At 37.9% G+C, this 16,887-nt stretch overlaps 1 protein-coding gene across 4 annotated transcripts in view; it reads left to right on the forward strand.

Annotated features, from left to right (window-relative positions):
* The first annotated feature begins 402 nt into the window (after window positions 1–402).
* The window catches only part of sall4 (spalt-like transcription factor 4), a 46,103-nt gene continuing 29,618 nt past the window's right edge, over window positions 403–16,887 (forward strand). The window contains exon 1 of one of the 4 annotated variants that reach the window (XM_072556525.1): window positions 403–550. In XM_072556525.1, the coding sequence (XP_072412626.1) occupies window positions 484–550 (67 nt within the window). In that variant the 5' untranslated portion in view covers window positions 403–483. The other 3 variants (XM_072556527.1, XM_072556526.1, XM_072556528.1) reach the window with 3 other exon arrangements.

Genomic DNA, 16,887 nt, shown 5'->3' on the forward strand with positions numbered 1-16,887 from the left:
AACTTGGTGTTGTGCGACTTGTGACTTTAAATTGGTGCCCCCCTTCATTCTGAGACTATGCTGAGAACAAAAGTTGGGACTGGAAAAAAAATGTCAGTGATGACCTCAAAGAGATCTTGCCATGAACTCGAACTGATCAGACCGACGAGGTGTTTGACAGTGCAAGGGGTGGGACTATGGTTTGGGACATTGTTGCTGAAGTTGAAGTGGGGAGAGGTGGGCAGCTTTGTCAGCCAGGACTACAGTCCCCAGAGTGCACCAGCGAGGGGGGCGCGTGCGCGTTCGCAGGCTCCCCCTTTTATTTGAATAATCTGAGAGCCCTTGGCTCCAAGCCAATCAGCTGTCAGGAGCCTATGATAAATCGCAATGCATTATTGATAATCATAATTACCATGACACATGCGCACTCCACTTAATGGAGTAATTTGGCAACTCCAAGAATTTGTTTGAATTTTTTTTGTATTTGTTACTGATGCATCTACCATGTCGCGTCGCAAGCAGGCGAAACCCCAGCACATCAACTCGGATGAGCAGCTCATAGTTGGAAATGGTAAGATGCATTTCTCTGGAATATTAGAGAAAACCTTCTAGTTTCATCATTCATGGTTTGTTTGATAAATAAATAGTTTATGTAAAGAAAATAGTTATGTGTTTTCTCTCTCTCTCTTGGAGTGCGTGACCGCTCCGTGTCTTGGATCGTCACATCTTTTTGAACTGGTTATCAGCTATGAAGATCTGAAAAAGATCGGAATAGTTTCTCTGTTTAATCACTGAGGGACAACCTGGGATGAAATAGAAGAGTGATTTTTGTTTTTTTTTTAAAAAAGTTGTTCAATTCTTTTCAAGATGTAAAAATTGGGATGGTGTGGGGGTGGGAAAATGACCAGTGCTCATGTCCTTGCCGTGGCCGCAGGGAGCAAGACCCGGGCTCTGACCGCTGACCGACTGCAAATCCCTCCCAGAAAAAAAATCAAAGAGCAGACCCTGGTTGCCCTGCATTTCAATTCAAGTAAACTTTTATTCTCCATCGGTGCGATCAGATTTACTGTAAAACCAGCATTTTTAGGGGGTGTTTGACTCAATTATGGGACGGGTCTGATGCGCACGCTAAGCGTGACTCACTCGTATTGATCGAGGTAGGTATAAATAGTTACAACATGTAACACAAAGAAGCTCCTATCTTATCTTGTCACAATTATGTTACATATATTTCATTTTCCTGTTTTTGTTTTAACCTGCCTCTCGTATATTTTGTAATCATTCGGAGCTTCGTTTATATCTCTATGCGGCTCGCTACCAGTTGATGTTGCAACTTGTTAAAAGGCTTATCATGTTTCGCGATTGTACTATTCAGATTTGTTTGCAATAAACGTTCACGATATTGTTTTATGTGCAATTTTAAAAAATAATATTTTGATCAACTTTTCTTTAAAGAGTAAAGTGTGTTGCTTTGGTTCTGTCTCGCACTTTCTTGAAGAAAAGAAAGCTGTTGGTTGTTTTTAATTTGAAAGGTGGTAGTAGGGGCTTTTTTGTGTGTGTGCTGTGGATAGGGCGAGATCGCGATCACCCTGGACTCCGAGCCATGACCTACAGCCATCTTTGATTTCCGACTTCCTACAGCCACTCAATGGACGCATTTGTTCTGTTTTTTAAAAAAAATGTCACAGAAGTTGCAGTTGTTTTGCAAGTGGGATTCAGGTTAGATGTTAGCCCTTCAGAAGAAATGAGACTTGGGATACCTCCAATCTACTGATGCCAATATGGATTTATATGGGTTATGCAAACTTTAATCCGTGAGTCAGTAAAACCTTATTTTTAAGAGTATACAGTACTCCGCTGCAAGCGTATTATCAATTCTGGAGTGTATCGGCGTGAGATCGAACTGAACTACAATATCAAAGACCTTAAAAGCCACACGCACAGCCTTATTGTTTTGCACCTCTAGTCTTGGGTTGAAAACGGTATGCCGTTTATCACTGATAACATTCAAACTTGATTATATCTCCTTTTAAATTGGTTTTACAAAATTGTAACTGCAGATTGTTTTAAAAATGCGTTGCATCACGAATGATTGATGGAGATCTAATTTGGAGCACGTGGTGGTAGTTTTTTTGGATTGGTATTTATCTGCACATAAAAATATCTTAAACATGAATCAACAAAAAAGTGTCTTATGGTAATGATATTGAGTATTGATATGTTTTTTTTCAAAACAACTTTAAAGTTTATATTTATATCAATTATAAAACGTTGTTACATTTACCCCAGTGTTCTCTGGAATGGGGTTTTATTTATATCTCCCCTAATGTAATACAGCTGGAACCCATTAGTATTGCAGTTAATTGCAGTTGTGTGCAAGAAGCATGGATGGCCAGACTCACCAACACACTTTTAGTCATTTGCTTGTAAAATTAAATTAAACAGAGTTACTTGCTCAACAGTTATGCTGGTGGTAGAACTCTGCCCCCTCCCCCCAACATTTGTTATTGTCCAAGTGCTTAACTGTCCTGCGACCCACCCATTGTTTGCAGTGGCAAATCCTCAAAGAACCATTTTGAATGTTAATGTGCTCTGAAGAATCATTCTGTAACTTCTACTTCAGTGCTTTATATCTTGAGTGCAAGTGGGGGATGGAATGGTAGTGCTTGTATGTGTACTAACACATGGCACAAAAGCTTGTGAAACCCCTGGGTATCCCTTTAGCACAAAGGAGCTCATCTGCATGCCAGCTTTAAAAAGCAAGTGTCCCTTCCCTTTCTATGTGGCTTGGACAGCAGTAATGTACAGGGTAGCTGAAGGGAGAGGGAGATATGTTGAAGAGGAGTCTAGAGAGACCCTTGTAGTGTAGGGTCTCTGGTTAAAGTAGAGATCATTTGGCTTTCTTCTATTTGCCAGTCCCCTCACCAAGCATCCTTCAATTTGCAGTGTGAATTTGATAATTTTAGTTTGTCTTCAAGCAGTTTTATGAATGCCTAGTTTGACTTTAAACTTAAACATGGAGGGGGTGAAATTAAAATGAAATCTTATTTTAGAATGTTTTGGTTCAAGTAGTTTCTTTCTCCCTGACTTGTATTGATACTACTGCAACTCTGTTATAATGAAAGCTGTCATGTTTACCGTGCAGCTGACACTGCTGTCACTTTAGTAATTTGAACAAATAGAAATTGATAAGCCCAGAAACTTGCAAATTAGGCACCAATGTTTTCCTTTTGACAGTATTATGCTGCTTACTTTGCTTCCACTTTACATGCCGATTACCATTTGCATTTTTTATATAGCCAATGCAAAATAACCGAACACTTTAAAAACTAAATAACCTACCTGTTGTGAATCTCAGTACAAAGATGTATTGCAGTGTCAGACAAGATTGTGCACAATCTGTAAAGCAATCTGTCCCTTGTGTTAAATTAGGGCTTTGTAGAGCTGTGGTGGAGGGGTTGTTTTAAAATTGTTGAGCATTTCAGCATCAATCTTGGTGACATTTTGAATGACCGTTCAGTTTATTCCGTTTGCTACTTTTGAAGGAAATTTTGTCAGTTGGCTGAGCATCAATTTGAGCTAGTCTGATTTGGTAAATTTATATGTAATGTTAAAAGTCAATAACAAGATATTGACAAAATGCACTGTAGTCTGGTGCAGTTATAGGTTGAAAGTAACAAAACATTACACGCAAATAAAGTAATGTTTTGGTGAGGCATCCACCAATTGATTCCTTTCTTTTCTCTCTCAAAAAGGGAAATTGAGATGAATGTAGCTGTGTAAAGAAGATTTTGAGAAAAATCTACCTGCATCCCAGTATTGTTTAGTGCATAACATTTTTAATTGTGAAATCTCAAAGCTGGCATGTCCAAGGTCACCTTACTCTTCACAATGGGGGAAGGGGAAGAAACATCTGGAGTGATGTTACAATATTTTATGCAAATTGTTTTTGGATCATTCCATATCTGTTCAAAATGAGCATTCTAGTCTATATTACTTCAAAACATTTCTTAATGATTTAGTGCTTGTAACTTTGGACAATTTACAAAATTTAACTTTTACATTACAACAGTAACTATACCATAATAATATTTCATTGCTGCAAAGTGAGTTTGGGACTTAATTTTCCTTCTTGACTAAGAGGATGTTTTACGGCACCAAATACCATTGTTTGGATCAGAGAATTATCCAAGACTGTACAGTGATAATTGCTGTTTCATTGTTAACCTGAAAATTGTGCTTTATCCAGCTACCTCAAGACCAAACAGTGCAATTTCACACAATTCTGTACACAAGAAGAACTGTAATATCATTATTGTGATTACCACCAAATGAATAGAAACTCAAATGCCCCTGGAGTCTTTGTGAATTACTTGTTACTGTCCATTGTCCTTCTCAGAACAAAGATACAAGTGGAAATGATTCAAATATATTGTTGTCTTGTGTAGGGATCTTAATTTTAATATTGCTGAGGCTAATCTGTTGAACACCACACAAGGGGAAGATGATTTGCATACTGGCTATATTTTAGTCAAAAGTTCATCTTTATACCCAGTTTGTGCTGGCATATATATATCTTTTAGGTTTAAAGTCGGAGAATATTTGTTCTTATTTCTAGAAAATAAGATTCATTTTCACCCAGTATCGATAAATATCGATTTTCCTAGTTGCTCAATCCATAAAATTTTATCACGTTTTTAACTGATTTCTGTTCTGATATGTAGTGGGTTATCCCTGTCCATAGACTATATAAATACTTGACTCCAATTTTGTCAGTTTGATTTTCCTTGCTTCATTTTAGGTATGTAGTGAATTATTTTGCTTTTTTTTCCTTAGGGAGGGAGTTAACAAAAGTCAGCCTGTTGTCCTTTTCATTGAAACTTTGAATTTGCAGGGATCATTGTGGTTTTTTTTAAACTGCTGATTTCCTTGCATATATTTGACGACTTCTCAGGATTATGCAAGTGATGTGATGTGTATAGAGCAACATTTTGAAGTCCCACCCCAAAAAACAATGTATCCCTTCCCTCACCTGAAGGGAAATTAACTGCAGCAGAGTAACCAAAAAAGGTGACAATGTGTAGAGTTAGACAACTGTTATCATTACTTGGTATGACATAACTTACTTAGAATCCCTACAGTATGGAAACTGGCCCAACAAGTCCACAATGACCTTCCGAAGAGTAACCCATCCAGACCCATTCTCTCCCTACTCCACATTTACCCCTGATTATTGTACCTGTCCTACATATCCCTGAATGCTATGGGCAATTTAGCATGGCCAATTCACCTGGCCTGCACATCTTTAGATCGTGGGAGGCAACCTGTACAGGCGCAGGGAGAATGTGAAACTCCACACAGATAGTCTCCTGAAGCTGGACTTTGCTAACCACTGAATCAAACTTGTTTGCTCTATCAGGCATGTTTTAAAATGGGCAGTGTTAGCTTCTATATGAAGGAATTTTGATTTTTGGAACAAAAACTATATTCAAGTTGGGGTAAAGAAAATTCTGCTTTGAAGTATTCAAAGTCTTCAAACTTAAAGTAATATATGAAAGATAAATAGCTTTCCAAATCTGAAGTTGGGTTGTTGGGAGGCTCTAGTAGATCCAAATTAATTTTAGTATTGGTGATAATCACAGCTTTCTCAGAAACCTATACTAACTTAAAAGATGATGATATTTTCCCCATCAGCTAGTTTACCTTATCAGGAGATATGAAAAGCACAGATTACTTGAAGTCATTTTCCTTCCACAATCTACAGTACAAGTGGCTGTAAAGAGTTGATTTAACTGGGGAGGGGGGGGGGAATACCTTTTTGGTAAATGCACAGTAATTGTAGACTTTGCTTCTCATACAGCCTTTCATTCTTTTGTATCCAGCCAGCTGTGGTGCAATAAAGAGATGCTTGGAAATGTGAAACTTAAATGTTTTTTTCTCTGAAAGATTATGGGGTTGTGGGACTTTCAGTGGCACTAATCAACTAAAAGCTGTGTGTTTTTATCTGGCGTTTAGTATTGTTTTGTCTTGACTCTAAACAACTGTTTACAAAAAACACTAAAGCTGCCTTTTTTGTTATCAACCTTTATAATAATTAGATTGATTGGATACATGACCTCCCTCCAGGATGGGGAAAGAAAAGAGGAGAAAATTGTCACCTTTTAAAATTTTTCTTAGGAAAACATATTTAAAATCAAATCAATCTAGGTTGATTGTTGGAAGATTTGTATTGAGCTTGTCAACTTTCATTCCAGTCTGTAACTGGCAGGAAATGTCTTCCAAGAACGGATGTGTGTTTTCCTTCACTTCCCATTCACATCCTAACTCTCTCAATTTTAATCCTAGACATTGTCATTCTTACAATTCCTGTTAAGGATGGATGGTTTTTATTTGCCTGTCTTCATGTATGGTTCATCAATTTGGCCGAAAAATGTTTGCAGTCTGCAACCTTAGAGATTTTAAGTAAATCAAATGTTGAGCATTGCTGTTTTAAATACTGTGAATTGACTAACGTTTTTCATAAATTTCTTCTGATAATGCTTCATGAAAATTATTAAATTTTGATATTTTTTTTGAAGAAATATTTTGAAAGCTGCAAAGAGATGTCACCATTAAGTTTAAAATATTATGTTATTCAGTCCACATGGCGTTAGGGCAGAAGTTGCATGATGTTTTGATTGTTTGCTCATCCATATTAGTTTAATTTAAGATGTGTAGAATAAAACTGTCCCTAATCCCTCAAACCAAACTCAATTGTTTCCTGTGTGAATTCTTCCAATACAAAGTTACCATACAGATCTGACACAGTGAAAAAGTTTTTTGCAATGGTCTATAAAACTAATTGGTTTGTGCCAAGCCTATAAGTTGTTACCAATGACAATTCCCAGAAGAGGATCTTGAGAGATTTTCTTTCAAAGAATATCTATTTAATTTGGATTTTAATTTTAGTTCTGCCAAACTCTGAAATCTGTTGGAATCATAGATTAGTAAAAAGCCAGATGATTCGAATTAGCTAACCAGTGCTGGTATTTGTTAGCTTAATGGATTTTTTTTTTGTTGAAGAAAGAGATTCAGCAAATCGTCTTATGCATGTGTTTTTTTAAATGTCATACTGTACAGCAGATTCCTACAAGAGCACCAACGTCTTCATGAAACTGCTGATGTAACCTTTGCCTCCTTGGGCCTGCTGGGTGGCAAGTTGATGTCAAGCTAACAATTAGGGCTCCCAAGCAATTGACCTTGGCAGCAGGGTTTTGCGTTGTTTAGTTTACTGTTAACACCATGGTTGTGTTAAGCATGACTTGGAATAGCCTGTTTACCAACTTGAGTCTATTGGAGGTGCTCACCAGGAATGTACAGTTCTTTAGTTCCTGAGTTAAATTTCCTGTCTTAATACCTTTTTCCTTGGGGAAATTTTGAAAATTTCATTGTTTAACATTTTCTTTCGACAGCCTCCTTTTTTCTAGATCTTTTAAGTTATTCAGCAGCTATCTTGAGTCACCGCTTTCTTGAGAAAATGTCAGTGGATGTGTTCTCATCAGCTTTTAAGAACTAATTAATTTTCTAAGCTACACTATAGTCTTACATCAATATTAAAAATTTACACATGCAAATAATTTTTCAAGATGGTTAAACTTAAAATCCTTTGTGATCAGGCATACAAACTGCTTTAAATTGTGTTTTTAAAAAAAATAAAAACCAAGGTTAGAATCAATAAGAAAACACTTTCATGTTTTCTTGCATACTGCATGGAAAAGGTATTTTCTTGCATCATTAATTCAGAATACCATAAATGTCTTTTGACTATGTAACTTTTAACACAATGTATTAGCTATTGTTTTGGAATCCTGGTGATACTAAATATGTGACTTTTGTAAGCTCTGTTGTACAAGTATTCTGATAATTCCTTCAGTAGGTTATTTCATAAATCATTTTAACTGTTTTACATTCAGTTAAGCACTATACTTGTATAACAGTAAAAAAAACCTCAACTTGTTGGGTTTGCTTAAGTTGGCTGCTGGAGAAAGCTGTTTTGCTGCTGCCAGCCTTAGCAACTTGGTAAATTTACTTTGTTTGTTGTTGACTGTGTGTGAGACCCATGCCTCCAATGTGAGCAGAACTAGCTGACAGTGTACAAGTAGCTTCAACAGCATGATGTATTTCATAAACAGCACCATACACATCAGAAGGCTTAATGGTGCTTTCATCAAGAAGAGTAGTACATTTGGATCTAATTCTGGATTAGTGGTGCTGGAAGAGCACAGCAGTTCAGGCAGCATCCAAATAGCTTCGAAATCGACGTTTCGGGCAAAAGCCCTTCATCAGGAATAAGAAGGGCTTTTGCCCGAAACGTCGATTTCGAAGCTATTTGGATGCTTGTGCTCTTCCAGCACCACTAATCCAGAATCTGGTTTCCAGCATCTGCAGTCATTGTTTTTACCTCATTTGGATCTAAGTCTAGGCAGGAAGAACTTAACGTTTTAATACTATCACCATTCACTGGCTCTGCTGGAAATATGGGTGAAACCTGCTTGGATTTTACAGTATTGTGTTCAGCTCATCTAGTTGCGTCTTACTCTTGACTATCCTTTTTGGTACTAATTCAAAAAGAATGGTAAGTTGAGTGAACTGCTGAAAGCAGTTGTGAAACCATGCTGCAACTAGAGTCAATGCTTACCTGCTCTTTGTCAATCTAGGAAGAAATCACTGTAACCTATGTGTTGTGAAATTTGAACATCTTACCCTCCATAAACTTGAGCTTACCCAAAATTTGTATCCTAACTCTCTCTCGCAGTTCTTCAGTGATTATTCATACTGTCAAATGCCTAAATGGTGTTAATCTTCATATGCCTTGCAAATGTGATAGACAATATACCAGCACCACAATTGTGTTCTTGTGGTTCTGGCCTTATATAACCAGTTTTTAATCAATATTACTATTAGAATTCCTACAGCACGGAAAGAGGCCCTTTGGCCCAACAAGTCCACACTCTTCCTGGAAAGAGTATTCCACCCAAACCCATTCCCCATTACTCCAGGCATACCGGAACACTGCGAGCAATTTAGCTTGGCCAATTCACCTAACCTGCACATCTTTGCATTGTGGGGAAAAAACCAGACCACCCAGAGGGAACCACACCAACACGGGGAGAATGTGCAAACTATGCACTGACAGTCGCCTGAAGCTGGAATTGAACCCAGGTCCCTGGTGCTGTGAGGCAGTAATGCTAACCACTGAGCCACCATGTCACCCATGCCAAGTTTGCTGCCTTTTGACTCTTTTCTGTCTGAAATTCCCTCTCTCAATCTCTCATTTTTAAGACACTGTTTTTAAAACCAAACTAATTATTTACTTTAGGTGTTACCTGTCTTGCTTTCTCCTTTTTATATGGCTTGGTTTGGTGTTGATTGCTGTTTTGATAACACTGCTATGATGTGCTCTGAGATCTTAGTGTTTTAAAGGAACAATATAAATGCAAATTGTTGAATTGTTTGCATCACTCGTGGCATATATTTGTACTTGTAACCATAATATGAAAAAATGCAAACTTGACACACCTTGAGCCCAAGTATTGTATTTGACTTTTGGATGGCATGATGGCTCAGTGATTAGCACTGCTGCCTCACAGTTCCAGGGATTCTGATTCGATGCCAGTCTCAGGCAACTATGCAAACTCCACACAAACATTCTCCCTGTGTCCATATGGGTCTCTTTACTCCCACAGACCAAAGATGTGGGATTGGCTGTATTGAAGTTGTTGTAGTGTTCAAGGATGTGTAGGCTAGTTGGATTAGCCATGGGAAATTTTAATGTTATGGGATATGGTAGAGGGCTGTGCTTCATTGCCTGTTGGTGTAGGAATGCAGTGCGTGAAGTGGAATAATTATTTGGTCTTGAAAGTTTTTTTTTTCTTTTTCCTCACTTATTACTTCATTGCATCTACTCTAGCCAGTCCACCCGATTCAACCCAATGAAAGTGATATCTACAATTTCATCTCAGGTGGGTGGTAAAATATCCAAGTGACAGCTTTTATGTATTATCCATTATATAGTGAGTCTTTATAATATCCTGTTAGTGCAAACACCGTATACACCTTTATCTATGAGCAACTTGACTTCTAAATGTCAATGGTTTCTCATAGGCATGATTTCCCAATTTCTCCTTTTCTTGATCTCTCCCAAACTATTAAAATTTGAGTTTATCAAAATGAAGAATATTGTGGGAGAATGGAAGATTTGCCATTTGAGGCACTTGTTGTCGGCATGGGGTACACCCAAGTTAGGTACAGCTGCCCTTGCTCTTGATGATATATCATCATGTAAGAGCTGATCCTGAGTTCTGTGATGCTTCATCAGAACCCCATGTTAACTCTGCTGTCTTCCTTCAGAGTCAAAAAGTGTGGCGCTAGAAAAGCACACCCAGTCAGGCAGCATCTGAGAAGCAGGAAAGCTGATTTTTTTGAGGATAAGCTCCTGATGAGCTTATTTGACTCTGATCTCCAGCATCTGCAGTCCTCACTTTCCCCCTGTCTTTCCTCAAATGCTGCCAGACCTATGTAATTTCTCCAGCAATTTTTGTTTGTTTGTGTGGGAAGAACTTATTTCCACACCAGTCATGCTATAACCTGTTGAGTTAAGATTGTCAGTTTGAGCTAGTTTGTACTGTAGTTTATGTTCACACTACTAGGAACGAAACTGGAACATGTCAAAGTTTGCTTCACATCATCACCTTTTTAATAAACAATACCTTTGCCTGATCAATCAAGGCTAGGTTTTGTGCCATGGATGAAAGGCCAGTGATTTGTTAAATGGCTCTAACCAAGTCTCAGAAATTTGAATGTTGTCCTAAACTGGAAATTAAGCCATTGTTAACATTTTGAATTTTGTGTCTGTGTCAGTACCTCTTTACCTGTGAACATTTAGCACAATTTGCTTGACTTGGGTGCCCTCCTGTGTTAATCCTTCTAGTTGCAGTTATTGTGTAAGCAGCACACCAAGAAACCAGATGTTTATCTTGAAAGATTTCAGCATTCTGCCCCCAGCAGGTGGTCCAATCTGTTCTTTTTACAGAGATCGGACATGCTATGTATCAATGTAATTCCACCATTTTTAACCTTTATGATTTTACACAAAAGTTGATGGAATTTTTAATAATTGCCATCTTTTTGTTCGCGTAGTGTGTAAATTTTATATTGCCCCATTTGAATTCTACTTGCTTTGACTCTGGCAAGGGCAGTTTCTTTCCTACTGTATATAATGGGAGGATTTTAGACATAAACAAAAAGTTGTAGTGTATTTGGAATGTAAGCATTAGAGAGCATTTCTTGGGTGTGTATGCCCAAAGTGGTGATTAGACATTGAACTTTCCTTCATTTAACTGAAATGTTTCACTTGAGTTGCTTCTTATACTAATTGTCATTTAACATTTTTACCTTTATTGCTTTTGAAGAAAAGGTCAGTTTACCAAGTACAGGAGCTTTTACTTGTCATTTTTGCTATATACAACTGATACAGTAAAGGAAAGAGAGACCAGTGTCCCTCCAGGACTGAGGGTGCTACATGTACAGTACAAACTACACAATCGTACACAGCATAAAGTACATAAGAAGTGCAAAACACACAAGTTAGTGTAATAGAAGAATAATGAATAATAGACATTTTTCTAGCTGCAATTTGAAATCCTGTAAAGATTTCCAAATGGGAAAGAGTCTGAGCATACTGTATTAAGGAGCCTGATGGCTTGTGGGAAGAAACTGTTGCACGGTCTGGCTAGATTTAAGGGAGATTGAATTATATGCTTGCATTTTATCCAGGAGATTAAGGTCACATGCTTATACTAGGTCAGGTATTCTTGTGTAAAATTTAGGTTGTAAATGGAAATATTTGGGGGTGAATTGTTGGGAAATAAATTTGTTCAATAGGAGGAAAATGATGCTAGTGTCACCATTAAAATATGACCTATTCCCTTGTCAGAGATTTAGATATGATCCTAATACTGTACTTGGCATAAAGGTTTGCTTGAGCCCTAACTGAATTTGACAAATTTTCAAACTATTCTAGAAGGGTTATTGTATATTATTGAATGTTAATATTATGCTTACATCACTTAAAGAAATACTGCCAATGTCCTAAGTTTTTAAAAATTATCTAACTTGTTCATTTTAAAGTTTGTGAAATCTGATATATGTACACTCATTTTTAAGTATTCCTTTTTATCTTTATTTTCTTTCTTCAGGGTATTTTGTTTGCGTTTTAGATGAAGGTTTATGCTGTTGAAAGGGTATTAAAACTGTTAATTTGAACATCTCGTTAATTGTTCTGTGAGTTGCTGTAGAATGCAACCCTTATCTTTGCATTGCCCTGTTGGAATCGCTTAATGCTTTCTTTTTGTCTTAATACCATTTGGCAACAGTTGAGTCTCAATTCCCTGCTGAGCTTGGTGCATTCCCAACATTTATTGGATTACAGGATGCTTGGAGATTACATTCTTGAAATTCTAGAATCCAGATAAAAGAATAATGAAAAAAAACAATCAAGTGAAGTTTGAAGAGAACTTTTTTTTTCCCCCCTTTTTTAATACGTCTGAGTATAGCTTTTCACACCGTGGCCTGGGCTAATTTGTTCTCGGGTTTTAATAATTAAAATTGTACGACTTTTTTTATTGTTGGAGAGCTTCACTGTTGCTTAATTGTCTAAAGCTAGGCATGTCCTTAAGTTTCTGAAACCAACCTGTATTATTAGAGGGTGTTTGACCTCTCTGTGAAGTGGAGCATGAAACACCTAGTCAGTGTAGTGTCTGCTACTCTAATCCATAAAAAGAAAAACTGCTTTACAACAACAAGTGTTATTTGAATCTAGCTCACTTCAATCTAATTTGGCTATTTTTAATGGTTGTCTTGTAAATAAAAAAAATCATTGTGATTTTATTGAAATCATACTGGTACTTGGTTAATGAAATGTATGTATAACCTAACTGCAGTGTTGCTGAGACTTAGTTATCTAACACCATATAAAAATGTTTCAGTTTTAGGATCCTGCGGTAATATTTGGACTTGAACTTGGTGTATTTCAGGCTTGGAGTAATGCAAGGAGTTTTGGGAAGTTGTTGAACTTTTCAACAACTATATGACTTTATCTTTTTATCTGGCTTCCCAGTGCAGACTCTTTTGAGGAGAAGGCCACTATTCCCAAGCTCTAGATTTTAATTATGTTAAAAACTTGAGCGCTTTTTTTATGGTAGGTTAGTTTCCATTGTGAAACTTGCTGCTGTTCTGTGTGCTGGTTTGATGCATACTGTACAAGGCCATTTATATGTCTGTCTAAATGTTCTGCTTAACAGTTTCGAAATCAATAAATTGCTTTCATTTATTTGACTTTTTATCTGAGAAATTGAAGCCAATGAGGACCAGGCCAACAGCCTCCAGTGCGGGTAGGAATACTGATTATGATCTGTATAGGAAGTTCACAGAGTCTCACTAATGAGACAAAGACAACTGTTTCTTCTCAGCCTCTTAGCTGGTTTACCATGTTTGCTTTGTTTCCTTTGGACTGTCTGTCTGAAGTGTACACATTGAAGAACTGTGAAGCCTGAATAACTTATTACAGGAGGCTAAAAGGAAAAGGAAAAGGATTTGATTTTGTTAACTTATGATGTTCCAACTGTTCTTATGGCATTGTTTTCTGATAGACTGGGTAAACTTTTTGTTGGGTGGCGGGGGGGGGGGGGGGGGGGGGCGGGGAGGGGAGGTGTTGAAGGAGGGGAGCAGGGAGGTAATTCTATAATTGCAATGGCTGAAATATATCTCTTGTCTGATTGGCGGGCTTCTCATTGAAGTATAATTGGGCAATTTGTTGCGCACATTTGACTGTATTCTGTGAACTGTGGCTTTTGCACTCATCGTACATCTGTGTAACATCCTTTCTTTTATAGTAGGGAAGTATTTTTTTTTAAAATGTCCTTCTTTCTGGGTGTTTTTTTTCTCTTCGAATCTTCCTTCCCATACCTTGAGGGCATTTTCACTTCCATGAATCTTCCAACACTTCATTTTTGTAAGTCAAGACCATAAGCATTGACGCAATATTGCAAAAGGCAAGTGAATTTTTTATTTCTGAAGTGATATCTGGACGATTTGAGTTAGAGCTACTGCTTAGCAAGCTCTTCCTGTCTCTCTGTCTCTATCTCTGCAGCTAGATCTCCAGTAAAGGTGCTGAGATCAAGTGGTGTTGCTGCCTCAACTTTGCACAGAGCAAGGTAAAATTTTAGAATCATCTTTAACATATTGGACAAGGTCACTGAGCCCGTTACTGAATTGCACAAAAACTCTGCATTTGGCTCTGCATAATAAATTCTTCAAAAGCTGTCTTTATGCTCTGTCTGAGCAGCAAAGATGTAAATAAGCAAACTTATTAAAATATACCAACAATATATTGTCTCTGTCAAAACTAAGACTGATCTCTAGCACGTGACACAAGAAAGAAGGTGCACCTTCTTCGTGGCTTTGGCACATCCTGAAACCGTTTAAAGCCAATGAAATACTTCAGTGTAGTCCAGTGTTGTAAAGAAGCAGGAGAATGATATCTACACAGTATTTCTCAGTCCTAAAAGCGAATTCATATACAATAGCAAAGTCGAATTGGATAGTTATGCTATTAAGGTATCTGTTGTAGTGTGGTCTGAGGTTCTCTTAAGGTATACATTTTTAATTAAAAAGCTTGCCCACTCCAGCTGGCATTGACAGGCAAGCATATCTATTGCATAGATCGTTTATTATCCTGGTCTCTGGGCCATTCAGTTTGTTAGCAAGCCTTTTTCTTTAATAATGCAATTCTATGTAAATACGTACTGTTTTCTACCTGATGACTGGGCATTTTTTGCAAGGCAATGTGCATATAAAATCCATTGCTTCTGGTTAAATTTACACCCTCTGACCTCATTACAAAATTAAGTGAGTTGGGCTTCTAATCCAAAGAATGCTATTTTCCCATTCATTTCTTTTAAAAACATATCATTTTTATAGCTAGACATTATATAGCATAACAATCATGCAGACTGTATGTCTCAATGACTACCACCCAGTAGCTATAAAGTGCGTAATTATGTAGTGTTTTAAGAGGTTACATGAGACTCATGTCAACTCCAGCCTACAAATTGCCTTGATCCTTTTGGAATTCATCTAGCAACAGATCCATAGCCGGTACCATTTCCCTGGCCGTACACTCAAGCCTGGAACATCTGTATAACAAGGATATCTACATTAGGCTCCTACTTATTGGCTATAGTTCTGCCTTCAACACTGCAATTCCAAACAAACCCTTCTCTAAACTCTGAGCCTGGGTCTCGGCTTCCCCCTCTGTAACTGGATCCTCAACTTGCTGACCCATAGAGTGCAGTCAGTAAGAATAGGCAGCAACTTCACCTCCACCATGATCCTCAACGCTGGTGTCCCACAAGGCTGCATACTCAGCCACCTACTATACTCTATATGCTCCAAGATTGTGTGGTGAAATTCCATCCCAATTCCAGTAACAAGTTTGCTGATGACACCACCATTGTAGATAGGATCTCAAACACCAAGTCAGTACAGGAAAGAGATTGGTGCCTTTTAGACCATACCACAAAGCACTCAATCTATCCAACATCAGCAAAATGAAGGAGCTGGTCATTGGCTTCAGGAAGCAAAGTGGAGGGCATGCCCTTGTCTGCATCAATGGAGTTGAGGTGGAGATGGCCGAGAGTGTCAGGTTCCAGAAAGTGAACAGCTTGTCCCCCCCCCCCCCCCCCACTTGCCGATGCAGTGGTCAAGAAAGCGCACCACCGTTTCTCTTTCCTCCCAGAAAGCAAAGGAAATTTGGCAGGTCCACAAGGACTCTTTCCAGTCTTTATATGAACATCCGTAGAAAGCATCCTATCTGTGCATCACTGTGTGAGATGGCAATTGTCCTTCCCAAGACCCGCAAGAAACTACAGTGTAGTGAACTCGGTCCAGTCCATCAAGCAGACCAGCCTTCCATTCATTGACTTCAACTATACTTCCTGCTGCCTTGAGAAAGCAACCAATGTTATCAAAGACCCCTCCCACCATGGATATACTGTCACCCTCTTCCATTGGGCAGAAGATATAAAAGTTTGAAAGCATGTATAAATAGATTCAAGAATAGCTTCCTCCCCTTTGTTGTCAAATGTTTTGAACGAGCCTTTCAAATATTAATTTTGATCTCTCCCATTCTGCTCTGGTGCTGTCTACACATTCTCTGTACCTGTAACACTATTCTGCACTGTGTTCGGCTACCACGAAGAACCTTGTATAGTATGATCTGCCTGCATAGCATGCAAAACAACACTTTTATTTTCCACTGTATCTCAATACATGTGACAGTAAATCAATCTATTGTGTGCACAAAGAAGGAATTAATTTTTCCTGTGAAGTTCTTCGCTAATTTTTTTTTGACTTTGTAAGGGGTGAATAAATACCTCTATTGCCTTAAACCTGAAAAATCTCAGCAGTCCTGGCAGCAGCCATGGAGAGAGAAAAACAAGTTACCACTTGAGAGTTCAGTGTCTTCAAAGAAGAGTCCTATTGGACTCTATATATTGACATTCTTTCTCTCTTCTCTAGATGCTGTCAGCTCTCCTGAGTTTCTCCAGAACTTTGTTTCTACTTCAAATCTTCAGTGTCTTTTCATTTCAAATCTACACTAGTTTCATCTTAGTGACACTTACATCCTGGTGTGTGCTACTCTCCCCAAACACTTTTGAGATCCTGTGTTTCATGATCAGTTAGTCTCTGAACATTGACCATGCTATAGTCTCCATAATTCCTTTTGTTTGTTATAGACTAGAGTTATCCAAACAGAAGGAAATATAGGAAATGTGTGCAGATCTGTCTGTATTTTATAAAACCTGTGAA

Source organism: Chiloscyllium punctatum, chromosome 37 (genome assembly GCF_047496795.1).
Source record: "Chiloscyllium punctatum isolate Juve2018m chromosome 37, sChiPun1.3, whole genome shotgun sequence".
In the NCBI taxonomy this organism is placed as follows: Eukaryota; Metazoa; Chordata; class Chondrichthyes; order Orectolobiformes; family Hemiscylliidae; genus Chiloscyllium; species Chiloscyllium punctatum.